General features: G+C 41.2%; 1 protein-coding gene across 2 annotated transcripts in view; it reads right to left on the bottom strand.

Annotated features, from left to right (window-relative positions):
- The window catches only part of GNAL (G protein subunit alpha L), a 182,484-nt gene that overhangs the window by 6,892 nt on the left and 153,411 nt on the right, over positions 1–22,181 (bottom strand). For both annotated transcript variants that reach the window (XM_042833594.1, XM_042833605.1), the window contains exons 6-11: positions 9,707–9,761; positions 7,731–7,804; positions 6,098–6,156; positions 5,735–5,855; positions 4,792–4,922; positions 3,148–3,215 (exon numbers count right to left, since the gene is read on the bottom strand). In XM_042833594.1, coding sequence (XP_042689528.1) covers positions 3,148–3,215; positions 4,792–4,922; positions 5,735–5,855; positions 6,098–6,156; positions 7,731–7,804; positions 9,707–9,761 — 508 coding nt within the window. The remainder of the gene's footprint in view (positions 1–3,147; positions 3,216–4,791; positions 4,923–5,734; positions 5,856–6,097; positions 6,157–7,730; positions 7,805–9,706; positions 9,762–22,181) is intronic.

Raw genomic sequence — 22,181 nt, 5'->3', positions numbered from 1 at the left:
CATGGGAGAAGAGGCGCACCTCCATCTTGCCACAACCTCCCTTCAGGTTGTAAAGAGTGATAAGGTCTCCCCTGAGCCTCCACTCCTCCACTGAACAATCCCAGTTCCCTCATCTGTTCCAGACCCCTCACAACTCCATTGCCCTTCTCTGGACACGCTCCAGGGCCTCTGTCTTTCTTGTAGTGAGGGGCCCAAAACTGAACAAGGTGCAGCCTCACCACCGCAGAGCAGAGAGAGAGAATCACTTCCCTGCTCCTGCTGGCTGCACTATTTCTGATACAACTCAGGATGCCATTGGCCTTCTTGGCCACCTGTGCACACTGCTGGCTCGCATTCAGCTGGCTGTCAACTAACACCCCCAGATCCTTTTCCTCCGTGCAGCTTTCCATCACCAGGCCTGTAGCCTTTCATTGTTGTGACCAAAGTGCAGGACTGAGAGTACACTCAATCCCCTCATCCAGATCATCATTGAAGATATTAAACAGGACAGACCCCAATACTAGCTGGCCATTATGGAACACCACTAGTGATTCGTGGTCAGCTGAATTTAACTCCATTCACCACCATTCCCAACTCAGGCACCCTAGAGGTCTGCTCTGAGTGCTTGCAGGGATGCTCGACCCCTTTGCACTGAGCTCCACCTACTTCTGCAGCCTCTAACTGCTGCAGTGCTTTCCTCCTCCTTCAGGCAGTTCCCTTCAAGCAGCATGATCTCAGCACACTGCAATGAGCACAACAGCATCTCTGCACAGTGTGCTTACAGCAGCTGTTTGCTGGAAGGAAGCAAGACTGTCTTCAGAGCCAAGCCCTACCAATTTAATAATGTTCAGTCTTTTCCTTGTGCTTCACTAAAATAATTGTTCTTTCATTAAGTGCTTGCCTGTGCTTATCTCGCGCAGCCACTCCTATGCATCACTGCTCTGGTGATACTTGGTCAAAGGATCAATTTCTAAGACTGTAGTCTTTGGGCCCTGGCAGGTCTCTCATTTAAGGTTTTTTGATATCTAGGGGAGGGGATGACAGTTCCCAGCGAGGACACAAGCATTCAGACACTGCCTTTGAACAGCAGCTCCTGAAACAGCTTTTTAAAAACCAGAATGAATTGGAGCGGCCATGCCTCTGATTTAACAGCGATTGCCTTCATACTGGCAGTGTATTAAAATATCAGCAGATGGAGAATCCTGTGTACAGAACACCAAGAGATAGGGATAGGGAGGATGCTGAACAATGAGAAATGAAGAGCATGGGAGGAGAAAGGATGCTCCTGTGCCCTCTGCCCATGTCAGAAGGAAGGGGAATTTCCTATAAAGCACGTTTCCTGCAATGGGGGATGCCAAAGAGAAAACGTTGCTGCTGACAGCAGAGCTGATGGGAAGCCCAGCAGCAGTGGTGAGCTCCCTGCCAGGCCGCACCCAGCATTTTCCATGGTTAAAAATTAATGGCTCCAGTTCCATCAGCACTGCACAGCTGAATGCAGTGGATGCCACGGGCAGCTACACTGATTCCAATATCAGTGGCCAATGTATTTTGCCTTCCTCATGCTCACACATTACCTTGCAGCTGAATTTGTCAGAGAGGATTTTATATTTATCCTCCTGTATTCAAATTATTTATTTTAAATTCACCTGGAACACAAAAGCATGTGTATCTACAGCCTGGTGAGCTGAAGGGGAGCTATAGGGTCTTGAAGCAGTTATGATTTTCATATAAATCCCTGACTTATGCACACCTGCTCCCACAGTAAGAATGATAATAAAAGAGTAAAATCAGACTTGTTTGAGTCATGGCATAAAACATGGCAGGGCAGGACAAGGTCATAAGTGAAAAGACTTAGACAGAAACGTACACAAGCAGAGTCAAGAAGGCTGCAGGCTGAAAATGAACACCTCTTCCTTCCAGCTCCCCTCCCCACTGGACTGTTTCTCTCTATCCCCTCTGGTCACAGGGCCACTGACCTCTGACCCTGGCTGCCAACATTAAGAAGGATGCACACAGGCTCTTCAGACCACACATCTGACCAGAAATGCCTCATTCACAAGACTTCCTCTCAAACCGGTGCAAGGTTTAAAGCAACTGTTAAATGGCTACATCATGTTGAAAAATACAAAGCACAAAGCCAGGAGAGAGGCACCTGACAATTCCTCATGTAGGAGACACTCTCTGCCAGAGCTACAGGACAAGCTGTCTGCTGCTGGCAGGTGCTGGGCCCAGCCCAAACTCTTATCCTGCACCCATAGCACCTGTGTCTACCAAGAGCTTCTGCAGATGCATAGCTGGCTTTTAATGTGGTTGCAAAGCCCATTGCCTCTCTGCTTGGTTTGCAGGTGGCCTCCTTAGTACAACGCACGTGAGTCATCAAAGGTGAGAATCTCGCCCTTGGTGTATTTATTTACACAAAAAGGTGAGGAGTCTTGCCCCAGTTTTCCTGTAATCTGGTTCTCTTGGACCCCCCTTCCAAACTGGACACCCTCAGTGTCATCTGCTTCACAGCACTTCGGCACTACTGCAGAGAGATTTGGCTCACAGTGTTCTTTTCTTGGTAACTCTTATTCAACACAGTGCAATCTGATTATTTTCCTCATAATCAGGAAGGTTAAGGCAGTGAATGGAAATCCCCAAACTGTGAACACAATTAATTGCTTCATTCTTTGCTGTTGATTCAACTGCTATAAATCCTAACAATATCTGTAAACGCATAATGACTTTAAACATCTTCATTCTAATGTTTAAACTTGTTCTCTCAAACACCCCCATACAGTTTCTATAAGTAAGGCAATATTCAAAGTTCTAAGCCTTAGTTCTGGTCTCCAATCCTGCTTGGCTAGATTGACTTGGTATGACTGAAGACGTTAGTTATTTTGGATGAAGCCCCCTGGTTCTGGAAGGAAGCTGTGATTGCGTGACTGATAATTGCTTGTATCCAAGAGATAGATAGGAGGCAGGTGACTTTACAATAAACGGGCAGAAAAATGTGCAAGCACTGGAGAAAGTTCTGTAAGACAGGCAGCTGAAAAGAATTAGGGAATTGCCAGAGACTCCCCTCTCCTTCGAGCTTTCTGCAAAACCTCGTCAGTTTTCCCTAAATAAACGATGCCATCTGCCTGTGTTTCCTATGATAGGATCATACATAAGATCAAAATTACTCACTAAGAACTCATCCCGGATGAAGAACTTGGCTCTTGTGACTTTGGGGTCTTCTCCTGCATCTGGTGTTGCTGTTCAATTAAAAATAAGTTATATGAGAAACAGGAAAGGCAATCAATATTCTCTTTTTCACAACAGAAGATTTAGTGAGGAGGAAGTAGTCCCTTGATACAGAAATTAAAATAGTGAACATCCACATGAGACTCTGGATACACAACTCTAAAATGGAAAGGTACTGTAAAATCTGAAATAAACTTCTAAGCATTTGGTATCTCTCAGGGACCTGAACATTACTGATGTTTTTGCAAGTGTCATTTCTCACACGTGAAGAGATTTACTCACATCCATAAATTTGTTCACATAGGTAATAAAAGAAGTGGCAGTTGGGATTTATCTTTATCAGAAAATAAGATTACAAGAAGAGCTCTCTGGCTTGTGCAACACGAGAGCACCTCTGGAGCAGAGATTCTAAAAGCAGGAATTTGGGTTTAAAAAAACAGTGCAAGATTCAGTGCAAGGTTACACTTGAAGAAATGCCATAGCATTACAAATGCTTTATAAAAATGTATTTTTCTTCCAGGCCCCACGTGGGAAGATTACTTAGATGTACTGCCACTTAAACATACAAAGGGTCCGAGATTAAAATCTTGTTGTACACGAGACTCATTACTTGGTGCTGTCTGTCAGGAGGTTAAGTCATCTCTATCTACCTCTGTATTTACCCTAAGTGTGAAAATTAAACAGTGCAGGGAAGAGATAATCTATCCACTTCCCTTTGGTGTGGTTTCTCCTTGACTAAGATACCACATTAAATGCTTTTAAGCGTAATGTGATAAAGGACAGAATTTATCTGAATATGGAAATATTTTCTACTCTTATCTGGAGCAGCAGGGGTAAACAGAGAGCAGCTGCATAACCAGTGGCTTACAGTTCTGTGCTTTTGTCCTTAAATAACATTGTCTAAAGTTAGGGAATAAATGAGCAACCATGGGTTAAAGACAGAGAGCTGGTTTGTGTGTGGATATTCTGAATCACTCAGGATATCTACTGTGAAATCCTGCTGAGAAAAATGAAAAGCTACCTTATTCTGGCAACTTGCTTTACTATGGGAAATGTTCATTTTAATAATTTACCCAAACTCTCAGTTTTAGTGGGGTCTACTCTTGGTACAGAGAGATTCATGTGACAGTGACTGAAGATTTCTGAAACCCCTATGGTTATAGAACTAGTGCCCACCTAACTCAGATTTTGGGAAAGTTTATTTATTCTTTGCATTTGAAACTCATTATTAGACTCTCAATGTTTCAGCCTGAATGGAAGGTGCACACACCTCATTATTACCTTTACTTCTATAACCTAAGCTGCTGTTGATGGGCAAAGGAGGACGTAAGCCGTGTCTCTGCCAGACCCCCCAGCACCCAGAGCCTCCTGAGCCTGAGGCAGCACTGGGCCATGTGCCATGTCCTCAGCATCCACTGATCCACACACAGCAGCATGGGCAGTACAGGATGGAGCAGCTGCCTGACCTCACACACACTGAACAACAACATGTGTGTGTTTGTGAATGTGCATGTGTGTGTGTATGAGACAGAGCAATGGAACGAGCTATTCCAGCTAGTTAAATCCCTCAAGTGGTAAAAATCTTACCATCCTCAGGTACGGTGTAATGCGCGTATTCAGGAAAGTAATCTTCAATTTTTGATTTCCCTGCCAAGACTTTTTCAGCCAGCATGTCCTGCTTATTCAAGAATAAAATGATAGAAATGGTCCGTAACCACCTGTCAGAAACAAACCATATGTTTGAATTATTTCTGACACATTTATCAAAGGAAACACATCACACCAATGGAAAATTTACTGGTTGTCCCTATATGCAATATTTAGAACTTGATTAACAGAAAAATAATGGAACTGGAATTATTATGTTAATTATTACCTGGGCTGATAGATGTATTTATAAGATCTGTGCATACATTTCTAAAATCTCCAGTAGATACCACTGACATGAACAGTCTTGAATCACTGTTTTCTAAACTCGATTTCTGAAATTAAGTTTGGAAAATGATGGCAGTTCCTGAAATTTGACATTTCTGTCTACTTCACTGGGTTTTGCTGAACCAAGAGACAAAGGCTGGAAAACCGCACTGTCTTAACTAATAGTTCATCCACACAAAGGCGCTGTCTGTTAAGATGACTTGTATGTGATGATCAAAAGTAAATAATCTCTCTTCTTAGCCAGTTAGTGCCTAACCATCACTGTGACAACGTACCTTTGGGACCTGGCTTAGTGTTTTTCCTCATTTTACCATCAGCCACCTCTCAGTGTAGAACATCCTAAGAGCTGTATGCTAGAAACTTTTTATTACCTAATCCTGTGTGTTGTCATTACTCATTCACCACTAGGAATAGATTTATATTGCTATTTGGCTAAGTATCCATGCATCACTCTGGCCATTGCACCTCATGGCCTGGCCCTGCCTTGGGCATTTTCTGAACAGTCAATCTGACCACGTGCTAAAAGGAATCTAAATCTGTAGGGAGTTGGATTGTAGCTGAATTGCAGTGGGAGAAAAAAAGAGGTGTATTTTACCTATTATTCCAGATACTTTTGAAAAGGTCCAGGGATTCCCGTAGTCTGTTTGTGTTATTGTCTTCCCTTATTACCATGTTGTAGCTGCTGCAAGCCACAACAAAGATTATAGCCGTGACATCTGGACAAAGCACACAGAAGAAAGAAGGGAGAGAGAAAGGAAGTTTCTGTTATCACAGCACTCATGGTAATACTGCCATTGCTCCCCTATTGCCCCAAAGGCCTCAAGAAAATATTTATCATGTTGGACTTCCCTATTAGAGACGCACTATGTTCTCAGTGTACGTAAGACAATACAAATGCTAAGCTGCTCGCTCTGCACAAAGCAAATTTGAAATTAAAATGTGGAACATTTTTACTTACCGTTAAAGCATTGGATCCATTTTCTTCTCTCATCTCTTTGGCCACCTACATCAAACATGCTGTTAAAAAGCCATAGGATGTTACGTCACTCATGTGCATTAGGAAAGTCACACAAAGCATGCATGCAGCACAAGGGTTCAGTTTATGAATCTGGCAGCTTTGAGGACAGCAGCAGTAAAATAACTGCCTGAAGGGAACAGAGGTTTGCAGCTGCTGTGCTGCATGCCAGAGCACTGCCCCACTCCGCCTGCCCCGCACCCCAGGGAGAATCACTGAATCATAGAATCCTTTGAGTTGGAAGGGACCTTTAAAGGTCACCTAGTCCAACTCCCCTGCAATGAACAGCGACACCTACAGCAGATCAGGTTGCTCAGAGCTCCATCAAGCTTGACCTTGGATGTCTCCAGGGACATGGCACACATCACCTATCTGGGCAACCTGTTCCACTGCCTTACCAGCCTTATTGTAAAAAACTTCTTCCTTATATCCAGTCTAAATCTCTTTTAGCTTGAAACCACTTTCCCTTGTCCTTTCACAACAGACTCTGCTAAAGAGTCTGTCCCCTTCTCTCTTACAGCCCCCTTTTAGATACTGAAAGTCTGCCCAGAGCCTTCTCCTCTTCAGGCTGAACAGCCCTAGCTCTCTCAGCCCATCCTTGTAGTAGAGGTACTCTAAACCTGGGATCATTACTGTGGCCCTCCTCTCAATGCACTCCAACATGTCCATGTCTCTCCTGTACTGAGGACTCCACATCTGGACACAATACTTTAGGTGAAGCGTCACCAGCACAGAACAGAGGGGCAGGATCACCTCCCCTGACCTGCTGGCCATGCAGCCCAGTATACAGTTGGCTTTCTGGGCTGCAAAGACACACTGCTAGCTCATATCCAGCTACTATCGCTTCTACTCCCAAGTCCTTTTTGGCAGGGCTGTGGTCTATCCTTTTGTCCCCCAGCTTGTACTGACAGTGGGGGTTGCCACCACCCGGGTGCAAGAGTACTGCCGAATCCATACAGTAAGAAAATTGCTGCCTTTGTGGTATACAGAAATCACATGGTATAGATGGTTGGGGCTATTGTATTATAAACAGAGGTTTCATCATCTTTTGAAGTGTGGTAGAGAGAGTACAGGCGTTCAAGGAGAAGAACACAAAGGCAACTTGTCCCCCACCAGCACTGCTACCTTTTTGGATGAGAACCAGTGTGGAGGTAGCCTGGCAGTACTTTAACAGAGATGCTGCACAACACAGAACTTGCAGCTCTCCAGAAGGAGAAGAAAGAAGGAGCAAGACATGTAGCTGTACCAGTATTCAAATTGTGGCTTGTGGAATGACACTAAGTTCTGCCAGATCTCATCCCAAAAGTATGAGTTTGCAGTGCTATCTAAATGAATGAGCTAGTAAAAATGTCCCCACAACAGAGCAGCACTAATACATGACTAGTATCATCTTTTATTTTTTCAATGAAGTATAAGGGAATTTTACTGGGATCTAGGGAAACAGCTACAAAAACCCACCTAAACCAAACAACCCTGACATTCACCCTATGCCCAATTATGCCAGGAAGACATGAAAACAGACATCTGAGTTGTTAAGATTAGTAAAACATTCATAAATCATTACTAATAGACTTACTGGAAATTTACTTTATCTACTTGAAACCTTGTTTCAAAAATCCCTGATGTCAAAACTCTGCATCGTAATAGGTCCTGAAAATGAGAACATGGAAGCTGATTAGTGACATTCTTTTCTATCCTGACTTTGCTTTAAAATGCATGCTATAGTATTTTCCCTGAAAAGATATGTTCTGTTTAATTAGAGTTCAATCAGACTTGCTGGTATACCTGTCCATTTTGACACAACAGATACACAAATACCGTATTTGAATCTGGCTTGTGAATACCGTATGCTTGTTCTCTTTAGTGCACACTGAAATCTCTTACTGATTGTCCCACAATCTTATATGTGACGTGGATAATGAATGCTGAAGTTACATAAAACTAAGAAAACACATTGTCTGTATTGTAAAGTCAAGTACTCAACTGCAAGAAAACTCCAGATTTACAGTTGCCCAGGCAACATTAATTCTGCCCTCTTTTGTACAGAATGAGACAGGAATCCTATGGAAATAATAGCTTGTGACTAAGTAATTAAAACTCTATTACAGTGCACAGGGGAACAGAATTTAGGTTGCAGGTAAATCTGGCATTTCTTATTTTTCATGCTAGTAGTACTTTATAAATAAATAACGTTTTCTAATAATTAAAAAAATGATTTCCTAGGTTCTCAAAGGAGGTAGGTAAAAGCAATTTATGGTGCACATCTCAAGCAACTGGCTCAATCTGTGCCATCATCATCGCCAGCAGTTTTTTAACCCTGACTACCCAGCACTGCTACTGGAGCAGAAGTTTTCTGCCTGCCAAATACCAAAAGCCTCTTCTGATCTTTGCAGACAAAGGACATTTCTTCCCAAAGGAAACATCAGGAAAAATTTTGAGACAGCTGAATAATGAAGCCACTGCCAAATCCTCCTATGATGAATGACTGCTCAAGGTAGAGAAAGACCCTGCAAGAACAAACAGGGCAACACTACAATAAATAACAAAAAGAAAAACAAGGCTTTGCTTTGCTGACATCTCCTGTCAGCAGAGTAATATTGATGCCAAAGTCAGACCACAAGGTCTATATGGAGTAAATTTCAACACAACTGCTTTTGTTTTAAAATGTATGGAGGGCTTTAATAAATTATTCTGGATCAGGTTGACTACATAAGTTTTGCTTTTTATTGCCTTCTAATTCAAGACACTTGTCTTTGTAATTGGACAGGCTTGTGGTTATACACCTGAACTGGGTCTGAAGGTAGAAGTTCTGCCCCGCATGCCTCCCTGTCTCATCTCTGGCAAGTCACTTTATTTTCTGAATTTCAGCCTGACTACACAATGAGAAATGATGATCATTTCTGGTTTTTTTAATGAGCTCCCTCTCCTTATACACCCTGAGTAGACAGACTGAATTATCCAGGGTAGGGTTCTCCTTTACTATGTGTATTTGCAGTTTATCACGTGGGTCACAATCTTGACTGAGACTACTGGATAGCAGTGGGACACTGGCACAGAGCAGTAACAGGGGAGGTGCTCCAGTCCCCTGATCATCTTTGTTGCTCTCCTCTGGACCCTCTCCAACAGCTCTTTCTTGTACTGGGAGCTCCAGACCTGGACACAGTACTCTAGATGGGGCTTCACAAGAGCAGAGTAGAGGGGGACAATCACCTCCCTGTCCCTGCTGGCCACCCCTCTTCTGATGGAGCCCAGGATACCATTTGCTTTCCGAGCTGCAAGGGCACACTGCAAGGCTCATGCAGAATGTGAAGCAAGAAGAAATAACAGAAGTATTACAGGAATCACGACCTACATATAGCAACAATAAAACACAAGCTTACAACATTGAAAAGCTTCTTCTTCTTTAACATCCATTATTTAAACAGCTAGACTGCATTTTGTAATTATGTGGTTTGCTGCATTTCAGCTGCTGTTGGGACTGAACCAAATTACATAAAGAATCTGTACAAATGGGTGTCTTGGTTCAGCCCCTATCACATTAATTACACTAACCTGATCTGTGGGTGTGTAGTCATCCATGCTGACGCTGTCGATTCTTTCTAAAAAGCTGGAAGAAAAATAAACATGCATTTAGATACGTAAAATCCTGTCTAGTACTGCACATTTTCAGTACCTTTTCTGGTTTAGATTTCAGCTGCAAAGTAGTACACGAGTGAAATGGTGAATGTATGAGCCCAGAGCTTTACTTATGTTGCTTGCAGTTCTAATTTCTGAGCCAAACAGCTCTTTACCCAGGCACTGCCTCAATATAGTGCTGTTACACTTATCGTTAGGTAGTACTCACAGACAGACCCAATGCAGTACAATATCACAATTTGGGAGGTCCACTTAAAAAATGCCTGTTCAGATCAGATGTTTCCTGCATCTGACCTGATTGAACACTGCAACTACAGCTTAAGAACTTGAAAAAAAACTGCATGATGTGGAGGTTAACAAGTCTTGAATCCTTACAATGCCAAAACTCAGTAAAATGCATACGGTGAGTGAGAGGAACTAAAAAAAAGGGATACCACATTCTCCAATGATTTTAAAGATCTTCAAACTTTAATTCTTTTCTACAACATGTTAGAATAGCAATAACGAGGATATAAAAATGGGATTTTATATGCAGAGCTAAAATAGGCAGGTTCTCCTCCCTCACTTTCACCCATTTCTTACATTCTGTGTGAGCCCAGATGGCTCATTTTCCTTTACTGCCTGCATGACTTAAAACCTCTCTTGAATTTCTGCATTGTTATTTGGTATTTGGCAGTGAATATCCCACTGACTGACTCATCCTTCTACAGTATTATCACAATTTCTTTATCAACTGGCAAGTTTTTTTTCCCCTGATTTTACTAGGGTGTGCATGTGGAATTTATTTAATTGCAGTGGGAAAGAAGGAGAGAACAGTGAACTCTTGCCTGGCAATGTGACTCACTGCTAACACCGGGGTCACACACAGAGACCAGTTGAAAACACCTCTCTAAAAGCCTGACTGTATTTCTCATAGTACTTTCCCACGGATATTAACTGAAAGGAAAAGAAAATATGCCGCATATACATTTACTTATACTCTTTTTCCTTTCTGAACCTCCACTGTTACAACAGGAAAAAAAAAAATCCAGTATGTACAGCCTGCATTATCAAGGTGTGACGTTAAAACACCAGGTTTAAAAACTCTTGTTTAGCACAACATAGGGGGTGCCTAATGACAAAATTATCCTGAATAAACATGACAGAAAAATCATCTTTTTACTTCATACTTTTTACTCCTCACCCATCAAAAGCAACCATAAATTTATGTGAAGATATAAAAGTACATCTTTATAGCAAGCTGTGGTCACCATGATGAAGCAGCTGCACTCAGGCAAAACCTGCTCAAATGTTTTTTTCCTTGAGAACACCAAGCAAATCTCAAGCTTGCAGCACACAATAAGATGAAAAAAATGGCAATCCTACCCCCATTAAAAATGCTTCCAAGCTGAACCTCCTCAACAAGTACTCACTGTCCTTAGCAAAGCTGTATGGGCAGCATTCTAGTTTCTCCAAATATGTCCTGACATTTTCTGTCTAGTTTATAAACAGTTTGATATGGTTAATACTGTGGGCAAAGGCAAGTGTTTGTACACAAACATGACCCCATCCCAAATCCCACTAGACTAAACAAATCAGTACTTTTGTTGCAGAAGCATTACTGCTGGAGGTGATATATAAATCACATCTTGACTCTTCAAAACACACCAACGTCATGTTGGTAGCATTGATCCAAAATGATTAAGTAACTCAGCATCGATGCATACCTCTCCCCTGTACACATGCATTTTAGGATGGTTATTGGCTGTCAGCATTGGCAGTTATGTTCTTGATATTGGCCTAAGTCATGTTCCAAGTAAAAGAATATGTTTCAAACATCCTTAATGGGAATGCCACAGGTAAGAGACAGCTCTGTTCAACAAAGTGCTTAATAAAGATCAGTTTAGATAGCTGTAACGTTTTTACGCTTCTAAGGCCGCTGGCCACATGTCATCTATACTGAAATGAAGGCAGTGATTTACAGGGTTCTAAATGCTAGCCACTCTATCAGGCTGCAGTGATACCACTGGCATCCAATAAAGCAACATTTGACCTCTATTAGGACTGGGCTAAATTTCTTAGCTTTACCTAACATTAACTTTTCTGGTGTGTGATGGTTTCCTAGGATTTCTTTTGGAAGTAAAATGAATGAGCACTGAGTTTTGTAGAGTCTGGACTTCCTTGAAGGGAAATCAATTCTTGAACATCCTTCATAGAAGCTCCTTACTTGGCTAATTAGCACAGAATCAAAAAATAGCTCTGACAGGCAAATTTCTGTAGCAAGTACAAGTAATGGATTCCAGATGAGATAAAGAGTCAGTACTTCTAAACACATTCAGTCTCGCTGCTGAATTAAAATGTGAAAACAATGACTTTTCTTTTTCTAAATAACATTAATTTCTACTAATATTAAATGCCTTTCATAATTATGGTCTGGTGTAATATACACTCTTACATACATGCAGCCTCACATGTTGCATACCCGAGCAAATGTACAGTGCTTAAGATACGATAATTCCTGAATCTCGGCTCAAAGGATCAGTGTGAGGAAAAAAGAATAGCAGAGAAAGGAATGAAAATGGACATCAGCATCACCAATCCTCTCTTTTTAACTCATGTCTTTTTCAGCTGAAGGATAGAATTATTTTGACAGAACTACATTTTATCTCAGTACTGACAGGTCTTCTACTTATGCATCTTCTACAGAAAACTGCACTCAATACTGATGATAATTCTGCAATAACTGTTTTGCATGTAAATGCAATGAACTTTAAACTCAGGCTTCCAACTCAAGTGTGAATACAACTATAACACAATATTTGTATTTCTACTTCTCAGTTCTGGTTTATTTTCTTGTTCTGATAATGAGTAGGACATCAACATTCTCCTTAATTTTGCTGTAGGTTGGTCTGTATTACCTGATGTGGAATGGCCCAGATCACTTTTTTTTTTTTTAAATAAACTGGAAGGAAGACACTGAAAGGAAGGTCTGTTTGGAAATACAGCCATTTGGTACGCTAACAAATTAAAGCAAAAGAAAAATGGACAGATAAAGTTAAAAAAACAACAATCACGAGCTACTGACATTATTATATCTATTATTAAGCTGATCTGTAGCTTTATAAATATCTTCAGTGAGTTTCCTAGGAAACTCAGCTGACACTTAGTTTGACAAGCAATCTCTACGTTTTACATTATGCAAGCTGTGAACACAAAAGTACAGGTTTTAGATGTGCCTGCCAGTGCATGTGGGAACTATCAATAAGCATTATTCTCTTTAAAAACCATGGCAATTTGAGCAGCATTAGCAGCTACATAAGAATTTCTGAAAAAAGGATTCATAAATGCACAAATAAAGAGGAGGTAATCGTACATGAAAATCTTTTTCTCACTGGGTAAATCACTACAAGGTTCTGTACAGATATCCTGACCCCACGAAATCACAATTAAAAAAAAATCATGCCTTGAGAAATACTACAGACACAAAAAGACATGCTCTATTTATAAGTGTATTTTGACATTCAAAGAATTGGAAAGATAAGGTGCTAAACAGCATATCAATACAATGAACTACACACTCTAATGAATCTTTTTCTAGCTCAACTGTTTTTTTTTCTGTTTTCCCCCTAACATTTCAAAGGCCTGGAATAAAAAAAATCTCTGCAGAAAACAAGAAATCAAGCTAATGCTAAAATCCTGGTAACACTATAGCTTGAAGTTGTCAGAATGAAGAATCTCAAAGTTATCCTCAGGTAAGTGGCTGGAGTCTGCAAACTTTCTGCTTCTGAAGGATCACAGAAGGCTCTGCAAATTCCTTAGCCAGGCTCCCAAACCAGTAGAAGCACCCACTATAACCTACTACATGATGTCATTCAAGACCAAGACTTAGAATTCTGCTATGCTTGGATTATGATAACTGTCATGCAAGTTAGGTATTTCACAGTGAGAACTTATCCCAGATCTCTAGGGAGCTGAAACTGACCCCCTTTTCTTCTTTTTTCTTTTACCTGCTAAAGTAATCAGAGACAAAATCAATATTTGAATGTTTATATACAGGTACTAATCAGCTCAGGGATTACAACCTTGTTAGTGCCTTGCGCACAATTTTAAAATTGGAAATTATGGATTTCTGGTTTGGAGGATACCTTTGGCTCCACAGTTGGGTTTTGAGCAACCTCACATTATTCTCATATGCTTCATGGTTCCTGAGAAAGACATAATGAAAAGAGCCTCCAGTATCATTCTAACCCCTAAAGGATTTATTTTCCTAAGTCATTTACTGAAGATATCAATAGAAATCTCCCAAAAGACGTTGCTAGCATTTAATAGTTGAGGATTTTCCTGTCAAATGCAAACAGGCACTGTGCTTTAAATACAGCTCCCCTGCAGCAGCAGAGTGTCGCCCTCGCCCAGTGTGCTGCTTTGTGGCTGTCTCCCCTGAGGAAAGGTGTAGAAGTGAGCACTTGCAAGGCAGGAGCACAGGGTGATGAGAGCTGTTCTAATCCACTCTTTATTCTGATTTTCAATACCAATTGCTGCTTAAGCTGATGCAGAAAAATAGCCAGTGCAAACACTGAAGACGCTAGTGAAATTTTGTGTTTATTTATAGTCCACAGATTTACGTATTGGTATTGATTGACGTGTATTTTTGGCATCTTCTAAGAGCACCGGTTTCCCAGGACTTCCCTCTTCTCCCTATTTCAATACTGACATTATCACGCTATAACCGTCTCTTCAGCCTGTCCTGTGGGTGGAAAGGGAGATTGAAAAACGGGCTTGGAAAAGAAAGCCGTCAAACCGCATGCATGCTGGGGCTGCGGAGCAGAGAGGAGAGAGACTGCAGAGGGCAGCATGTGCTCACCCAGCTCCCTGCCTGCTGCCCGGCTGGCTGCAGACAAACGCTGAGCGAGGCCTCTGTGGGCACGGCAATCGAGGACTGCAGTTCTGAATTTCACAGAATCGCAGAGCCACAGGGGCTGGAAGGGACCTCTGGATATCACCCAGCCCAGCGCCTCGCTAAAGCAGATCCCTACAGCTGGTTGCACAGGAAGGTGTCTAAGCTGGTCTTGGGAACTTTCAGAGAAGAAAACTCAACGACCTCTGTGGACAGCTGTTCTAAGCGTTGTTACCCGCACAGTAAAGAAATTATTCAATCTAGAAGAATTTGTGCTTTAAAACCTCCTGCCAGCCCTTCATCTGGGGCTCGTGAGACCACTGGAGACCATGTACAGGAGAGCTGCTTGACCTCCATGTGTGATCAGTACGTGAGCAGCACGTGGCTGATTGGGATGCCTGGTTTTTCAAGATGTCGCGTCCTCAGAGCGAGAACAGCTGTTGCAACAAATGGGCTACCAAGGGAGAGTGGTGAACATACTGAGATGGACTCTGGGCAAACAACGGACCCTGGGTGACAGTACTGGCACAGGTTGCTCAGAGGCTCTGAGTCTCCTCCTTGGAGATGTGGTCCTGGGCACCCTGCCTCACGTGGCCCTGCTGAAACTGCAACGTTGGATTAGTTGAACTCCATGCTCCCTTCTCACCCCAGGCATTCTATGATTTTGTGATCAGATCTATATGCAGCCCACTGGGGGGTACCAACAGTTTGGTTGGGAAGCATGTACCTGTCCCATTCTGTTATCATGGCTACAACTAGCACCAAGCCACAGCGAAGCCATCCATAGCAAAGACAACGTGAGATGCTCTATCACATTAGCCTTGTGAAGCAGTAGAGCTCTAGTTTAAACACAATTCACAGATGATGACTTAAGCCGACATATCAAAGGCAAAGACACAACTGTCAGTCACGACTATCGCAACCAAAAGCTCATCACAATTCAGCAGGTGACTCTCCCACAAGTCAGATGGCTGGCAAGAGTCAGAATCAAGTGTGATGAGGAAAGATGGATAAATCCTGTGAAAGAATGCTGCTGGTATATGAGCTTAGTTAAGAGAGCTTCCTAGTAGACGTTGATTTCAGCCTCAGTTTCTTAGCTGCTGAATAGTCTCTTCTCAATACATACTGCAGAATATCTCTACAAAAAGGCTTTGCAGGCTTTGGCATATGTCCAACTATCAACCTAAACAAATACATGGAAAGCTCAACTACATTAGATGTTTCAGATATATATGTTGAGTACCTTCTTTCTGCTTAATAACAGCAATCTAATTTCTTTTAATTGAAAAAATACGAACTAAACTCAAAAATGAATAAACAGTATGACTTCCATAACTGCTTGCCACCACTGTTCCCTAAATTTGCTAAGAAGCAGTGTGAATTTTGGGAAATGCATTTCTTTCCTTCTAAATTTAGCAAACTAACCACTATTTGGCTTAGCAGATGTTTTTGCTTTTCGAGCGAGAGGCCCATGGGGATCATCATTAACCCTCTTCTTAACATAAACACTGGCTAAGACTTCAATCTGGAAAACTGTCATTCACACAGAAAGGTTAACAGGCTCCAGCAGAAATGAGACTCATCATCTGCAGCTTCTCTTATGAAGGATCTCAGAGAGAGAGATGAAGAATAGCACAAAGAGAAGGAAGAGGAAAGGTTACTTATTTACTTATTTTACGAAGGACAAAATTTTTCTACTGCGTGCAATCAGACATTTTATTCCCAGAGGTGCAAGCAGATGAGCTGCTGCAAAACACAAACCAAGAATGAAGCACTAATAAAACCAAAGGTTTAGACCGACACAGGCAGACCCTCCTTGAACTGCATTCACATCTGCTTGGATTCATTACATTTCTCCTTCCTTCTGAAAGGACAGTCTCAGGCTCATAATCTTTATACGTATATTGATAAAACTATACAGACAGATCTTAGTTCTGTAACTAAGTTAAATGTTACACAGAGCACATTCTGTAATTTTAAGGGCAATCTTGAATAAAGGACCAAGAGAAAGATCACATAGCATTATCTGGGGAGATCTGGATCCTGACTGCCTTGTGAGCTGATATTTGACGGATTGCAATCACTTTATCAACTATCTGAATGAAACAACTATTTAGTATCTTCCAGCAAATATCTGGACAAGCTCAGCAAAGGAAGCAAAACATGTGAAACATCAGAGTTGCATGGGCAGAATGCAATGGTTCCACAAGATTCTCGAAAATCTACATTTACAGATAATGATACATCAAGACCTTGTTTTCACTTGTTGCTAACTGCTAACTAAAGAGCATAGAACATCTCACGTCTGCCACTTAAGCTAAGTTCTTGAAAAACAGATTTGGCTTTTATGTTAAAGAAAGCCAAACTACAAGCAAAAGCCTTGATAGTACGTGGAGCTGACAAGTGCATCAGGTTCACAAGTGCTAACTTTACACCAAAAGGTTGCAATGGGATGTCAAAAGTTAACAATGTTTATTTTCACAGGGTATTGCAAATGCAGCTTTCCCTGTTACTTACAAGCTTTGTTGCTGTGATATGGAAAAATTACTTCAGTGCAAATTACACACTCTGGTTGATAGTTTTGTTTTTAAAAGTTGTTGCACCGTGGATATATGAAATCCACCCAGTGCAGTGAGTCCTGAAGAATGCCGAATCCAGGTTGCTTGCTGGAAATGAAACATTGATTACTCCAATGGAAGTGGTTTGGAAAAATAAGTCTGCTATGGTGGCTGCCAGAAAGGAAAAACCAGTTTGACCAGAGTTTTCTATAGGAGGGTAATAAGAGAGAAAGCAGAAAAGCCCCAAACATGAGAAGCGAAAGTGACAAAACACAGGCTTAAAAGGTAGTCACAAGAAGTTTGAGTTTACCTGTGGCACCAGTCCAAGCTCACTGCAAGAGAACTTGCTGCCAAGCAGTCTCACATCTAAAAGACACACCAGATGTCTAAAAAGAGAATATTAATAGCCTCCAGAAAACCCAGATAAAGAAACGTGAGCTCTTCAAAATGCTGAATTCTCCCAACCAGGAGAAACACAAGCATGCTTATTATTCTTTTCAGATCTGTTTGTGACATGTGAGAAGACTAGCGTGTTAAAATCCTGTGCAAAATGTAAGTGTAAGTGTTGACTTGACCCAGAGAACTGACTTTGCAGGAATTCTGGTGAGTACTGGGGTTGAGCAGGAGGACTGGCATTAGTTCTGAGGCTTAACATTTGGATCACGGCACCAGTTCTCATGAGGATTTATTAGAGACTCCAAGAGACAGATAGATAGATAGATAGGATCTGAAATTCTACAGAAGCCTAAAATTTAAGGAATGTGAGGGCTCCCAACACCCATCCTACTAGAGAAGAAACCTTTTAGGGCTACATATAAAATATTAAGTCAATTGACCTAGAAGCTAAAAAAACCTGAAAAATTTGCTTTACAGAGAAGTCAAGGAGATGTCTAGCTTCCAGACAGTGAGAACAGAGAAGCTGTAAAAGCAGACCCTGCAGAGCACTCAGTAAAATTTATTTTTACTTTTTCCAGATCATGAGCTGCAGCAGCAGGTCATTTGTCTTCGGCAGTCACTATTTTTTGTCCCAGCTCTAACTCTGCACTCTCATACCTTTACCTTGTGTGAAGGACATACTGGATGCAAACTCTATGAGCAACCCTTCAGTGTGCGCTGCATGGTTCACCTGCATACTCTCAGATGTTGCTTTGTCAATGTTCAAGGCTAGAAAACTTAATAGGAAAAAAAAAACCCAACCAAATGCCTTAGAAGCATGATGAGAACTGACAGCCTTCCTTTTAGCAGTTCCAGAGTAATTTTACCCCAAAACAGCCAACAGAACCATTGCTCAGATATAGACATTTTTGGGTTTTTTTTTGTGAAGTATGAGAGGCATGGTAACCTCTCACAGAGATTACTGATGAGAAGTACACAAAACCTGCTCTTCACCAACTTGTTCATGTCATGTGTCAGAATGAATTAGGGCTTCTCTATGTGTTATCTAGATTGGACAGCTCATCATTCTTCCCATCCATACCACGTTCCAGAGCTGTACATGAAAAACAATGTGACATAACTATCTGTGTATGATTAGCTGTTTTAGAAATTATCAGGTGAATATAACACTATCATGCAAGGTCTAAGGAGTGTGATACAAGTGCTGGACGTAACTATTAGGCTCATAAGAGCATCTTTACAAACGATGCTTCTGAAATGTTTTCATTAAATCACCATTATCCTGTCCATTCAAACCAGGATATATTTAACCAAAGAATGTATTCAAGCCACTGGTTCTGACACCTACAGTTTGACTGAGCGATTCAGAGGCTAGAAAAGATCTCTACGATCACCCAGTCCAACTGCCCACCTATCACCAATATCCCTCACTAAACCATGTCCCTCAGTACAGTATCTAAATGACTATCTTGGGTAGCTGATGGAACGTGTGAAGCTGGAATGAGGAGAGGAACTGTTAATATCAAAATGTAAGGAAAGACACAGTGATCATGTCCAACTTACTAATTATTGGCTTAATTCTATTTAATAGCTAAAGCTATTTAACCAAGACACTGGTTATAAAACTCACTGTTCAAAACTAGCCCTGCAACCCTGCTACTTGTACATTTGTCAGGAAGCCATGTTAACGCTATCATTTGCTATGAATCAGGTATTTTGCAAAAAGCTTGCCTAACTGCACTCTCTGTACCTTTCTTCCACTCCTCTTTCACCATTTTTTTTTCTTTTCAGTTTATAGTACATTTGTTCTATTAAAACAATACATAGAGTTGGGTTTGAGGAACGCAGAAAATAATTATGCAACAACCTGATTATGCCCTGCTTCAAGTTACTTTACATATTACCTTATGCTTTCCTTTTTAATTGCTCTATCCAGTACCCAAGCTGTGGTTGTTATTTCGAGGGCATAGTTTATAACAAGCTGTAGCAAAAAGATGTTTGTGGCTAATGGAGAATTCGGCATTATGGGTCACCCTCACATTGCTGCAGCTTTCCATGAGGGCTCCCTGCTGAGAGGCTCGCTGCCCATACCAGCACAGCACCTACCATCTGGGCTGGGAAAACATCAAAAGGAGGGGGCTGAACAGCACCTGGCTGGTTGATGCAGCACTGCCCACAGCGGTCTGAGAGCCTGTTGGGAGCCACCTGAAAGCCTGGCAGGGGCAGCTCTGTGCAGGATCATGGCCCCACGTTTCCACTCCTTTAAGATATCATGGGTCTACTGAGAAGGCAACTTCAGCTGAGTTCAGAAGCTGCAGCACTATACATTATACACAACTGCAAGGAAAAGGAAAATTCTGATAAAGTTCACTTCAAAAATCCATGGAGGCCAATTTTAAATCCTGGACAACTTATAAAGCTCCTAAAAACAGGCACAAAGAAGGAAGTTAAACTTCCTAATCTGTCTTCTCCACCCATACAGTTAGTGGAAAAAAACTGGGAAGATTTATGCAATAACATCTGGAAAACACTGAAGAGCAATATACAAATAAGGTATAAATGTCAGAAACCCAAAGCCACTTGTCAGTTCAAATTTCAAAATGTTGTATTTTCTCTCCTTTTCTTTTTTTAAGAGAACATTACAAATACCACTCACAACTTGCATGTAATCTGTAGAAATGAAAGCCAGGAGTGCTCTGGTATTTGTCCTCTAAATACTCTAAATATGGAAGCACCGCTCACGTGTTGATGTAATAAAATATAGTTGGCATTATACTGGCAGGTCACTGAGTTGTGAGCACAGGTATAATAAGTTTTACATTTTCTTTTTTTTTTTTTTTTTTTTCCCTTCAAAACCAAGGCCTCCTAGGAACAGCAAATTCCTTATCAGAATATTTTTCCCATGAAACTTTGTGCACATTGCAGTGGATTCTAGGAAATGCACTGAAAAGAAATGTGCCCAGTACCTGTCCTGAGGGAGAGAACCAGTTTGTGATGGCCTCAAAAGACCTTTTCTTTCTTTTTTTTTCCCCAGGAAAACCCATATTAAACTGAATTCTAATATAAAAGTTCTTTACAATATTGCCTGGGAGAGTGCATGCCTTCTTGAGGCAGTGCCAGGAGGATTCTAAAGTTGAGTGTGAAGAGTGCTGACCTTTTGCTTTATTCTCTGGGAACTTGGCTCCACAGTGAGATGAAACTCCTAATCACAGTATGTTGGACATTTTTCAAACAATAAATCTGAGAAGTTCCACTAAGTGATACCAGAGCTAAACTACAGATACCAGAGAAAAAAAAACCTCAGCCCTGTACAAAGGGCTATCTTTTTTCAGGCAGCACTTTTAGGCTGTCCACAGGCTGTGGGGTCTCCTCCTTGGAAGTGTCCAGAAGCCGCCTGGCCGTGGCCCTGCTGCAGCATCAGCCACGCTGGACTTCTTTCATCCTATGGAATTACCACCTCTGTCCAATATCTCAAAACTTAATTTTTAAATTCATTGTTAAAAATACTCTTCCCCCCTCTAGAAAAACAAAAACAAAAACAACCTAACATCAAAAGCCCTACTTCAAAAAGGCTCTCATTAAATAATAAGGCGTATTGTAGTTCAGAGCAAATAGAATGATTAGGGCCCAGTCATGTTATTAACGTCATCACAAAACCAGAATCAAAACACAAAGTTTTTTTTTGTTGTTGTTTGCTTTTCTGCTACCAAATAAATAGGAGTTTTGATCCCAAATACCAGGTATGGCAGCCAAAGCTGCTGGCATTTATTTTAATCAAATAATCACATAGATAATTGTTAAGCTTATAATCTCTTCAATTTGTTAGTAACCTTCGTAATTAGATTATGGATAATCCAGTCCTAACAACAGCATGGCAAGTACTGATCTCCTCTTAACAAATGTCTGTCTTGCAACAGGTTATCCTGCATTAGACTACAAAGCAGACAAAGTTCACACTTCCTTAAGACAGTTATTTTCCCCTGTAGACCTGCTTACTGACGAAAATGTTAAGTAAATGAAAAGGTACACATTCGCAATGTAACTGCAACGACATTTTGAAAACAAAAAAATGTTATTTAGCTGGGCTGGAGCTGATACTGCTTCCATTTTGCAAGATACATGTTTAAGAAGGCCACAGTCCAGAACCACAAAGCAACACATTTATAGGAACTGCTTCTGATCCTGGTTTTCAACTTCATTATTTTGTTATGTGTTTCTAACACCTTCAGTACAAATCCTTGAAAATCTGTGTTAAGTAATTCACCACCACACACTGCTTAGACATACATCTTCATTTACTGGCTGTATGTGAGATATCAGCCTGTCCTGATATAAATTCAGTTCAAGCACTGTAATGCACCTTTAAACAGATTCTATATCATAACATTATGTAATACTGGACAAATGCTCAATCACAGAAGTGAGGAAATAGGGAAGTTTCTAATTGGATTTTTTGCTTTTGTTTCTTCCTGTCTCAGAACTGAAAGGCTTTATGATGGGTTTCATTATGAAACCCTTCAAGCATCCTGATCTACCCTCTACCCCTCCAGACAAGGTTCCAGAG

The sequence above is a fragment of the Centrocercus urophasianus genome, unplaced genomic scaffold (genome assembly GCF_019232065.1).
Source record: "Centrocercus urophasianus isolate 14NV4802_14NV808 unplaced genomic scaffold, USGS_Curo_1.0 seq_11, whole genome shotgun sequence".
NCBI classification, from domain to species: Eukaryota; Metazoa; Chordata; class Aves; order Galliformes; family Phasianidae; genus Centrocercus; species Centrocercus urophasianus.
The sequence above is the reverse complement of the archived record's forward strand: the minus strand, read 5'-3'. Positions and strand labels throughout refer to the sequence as shown.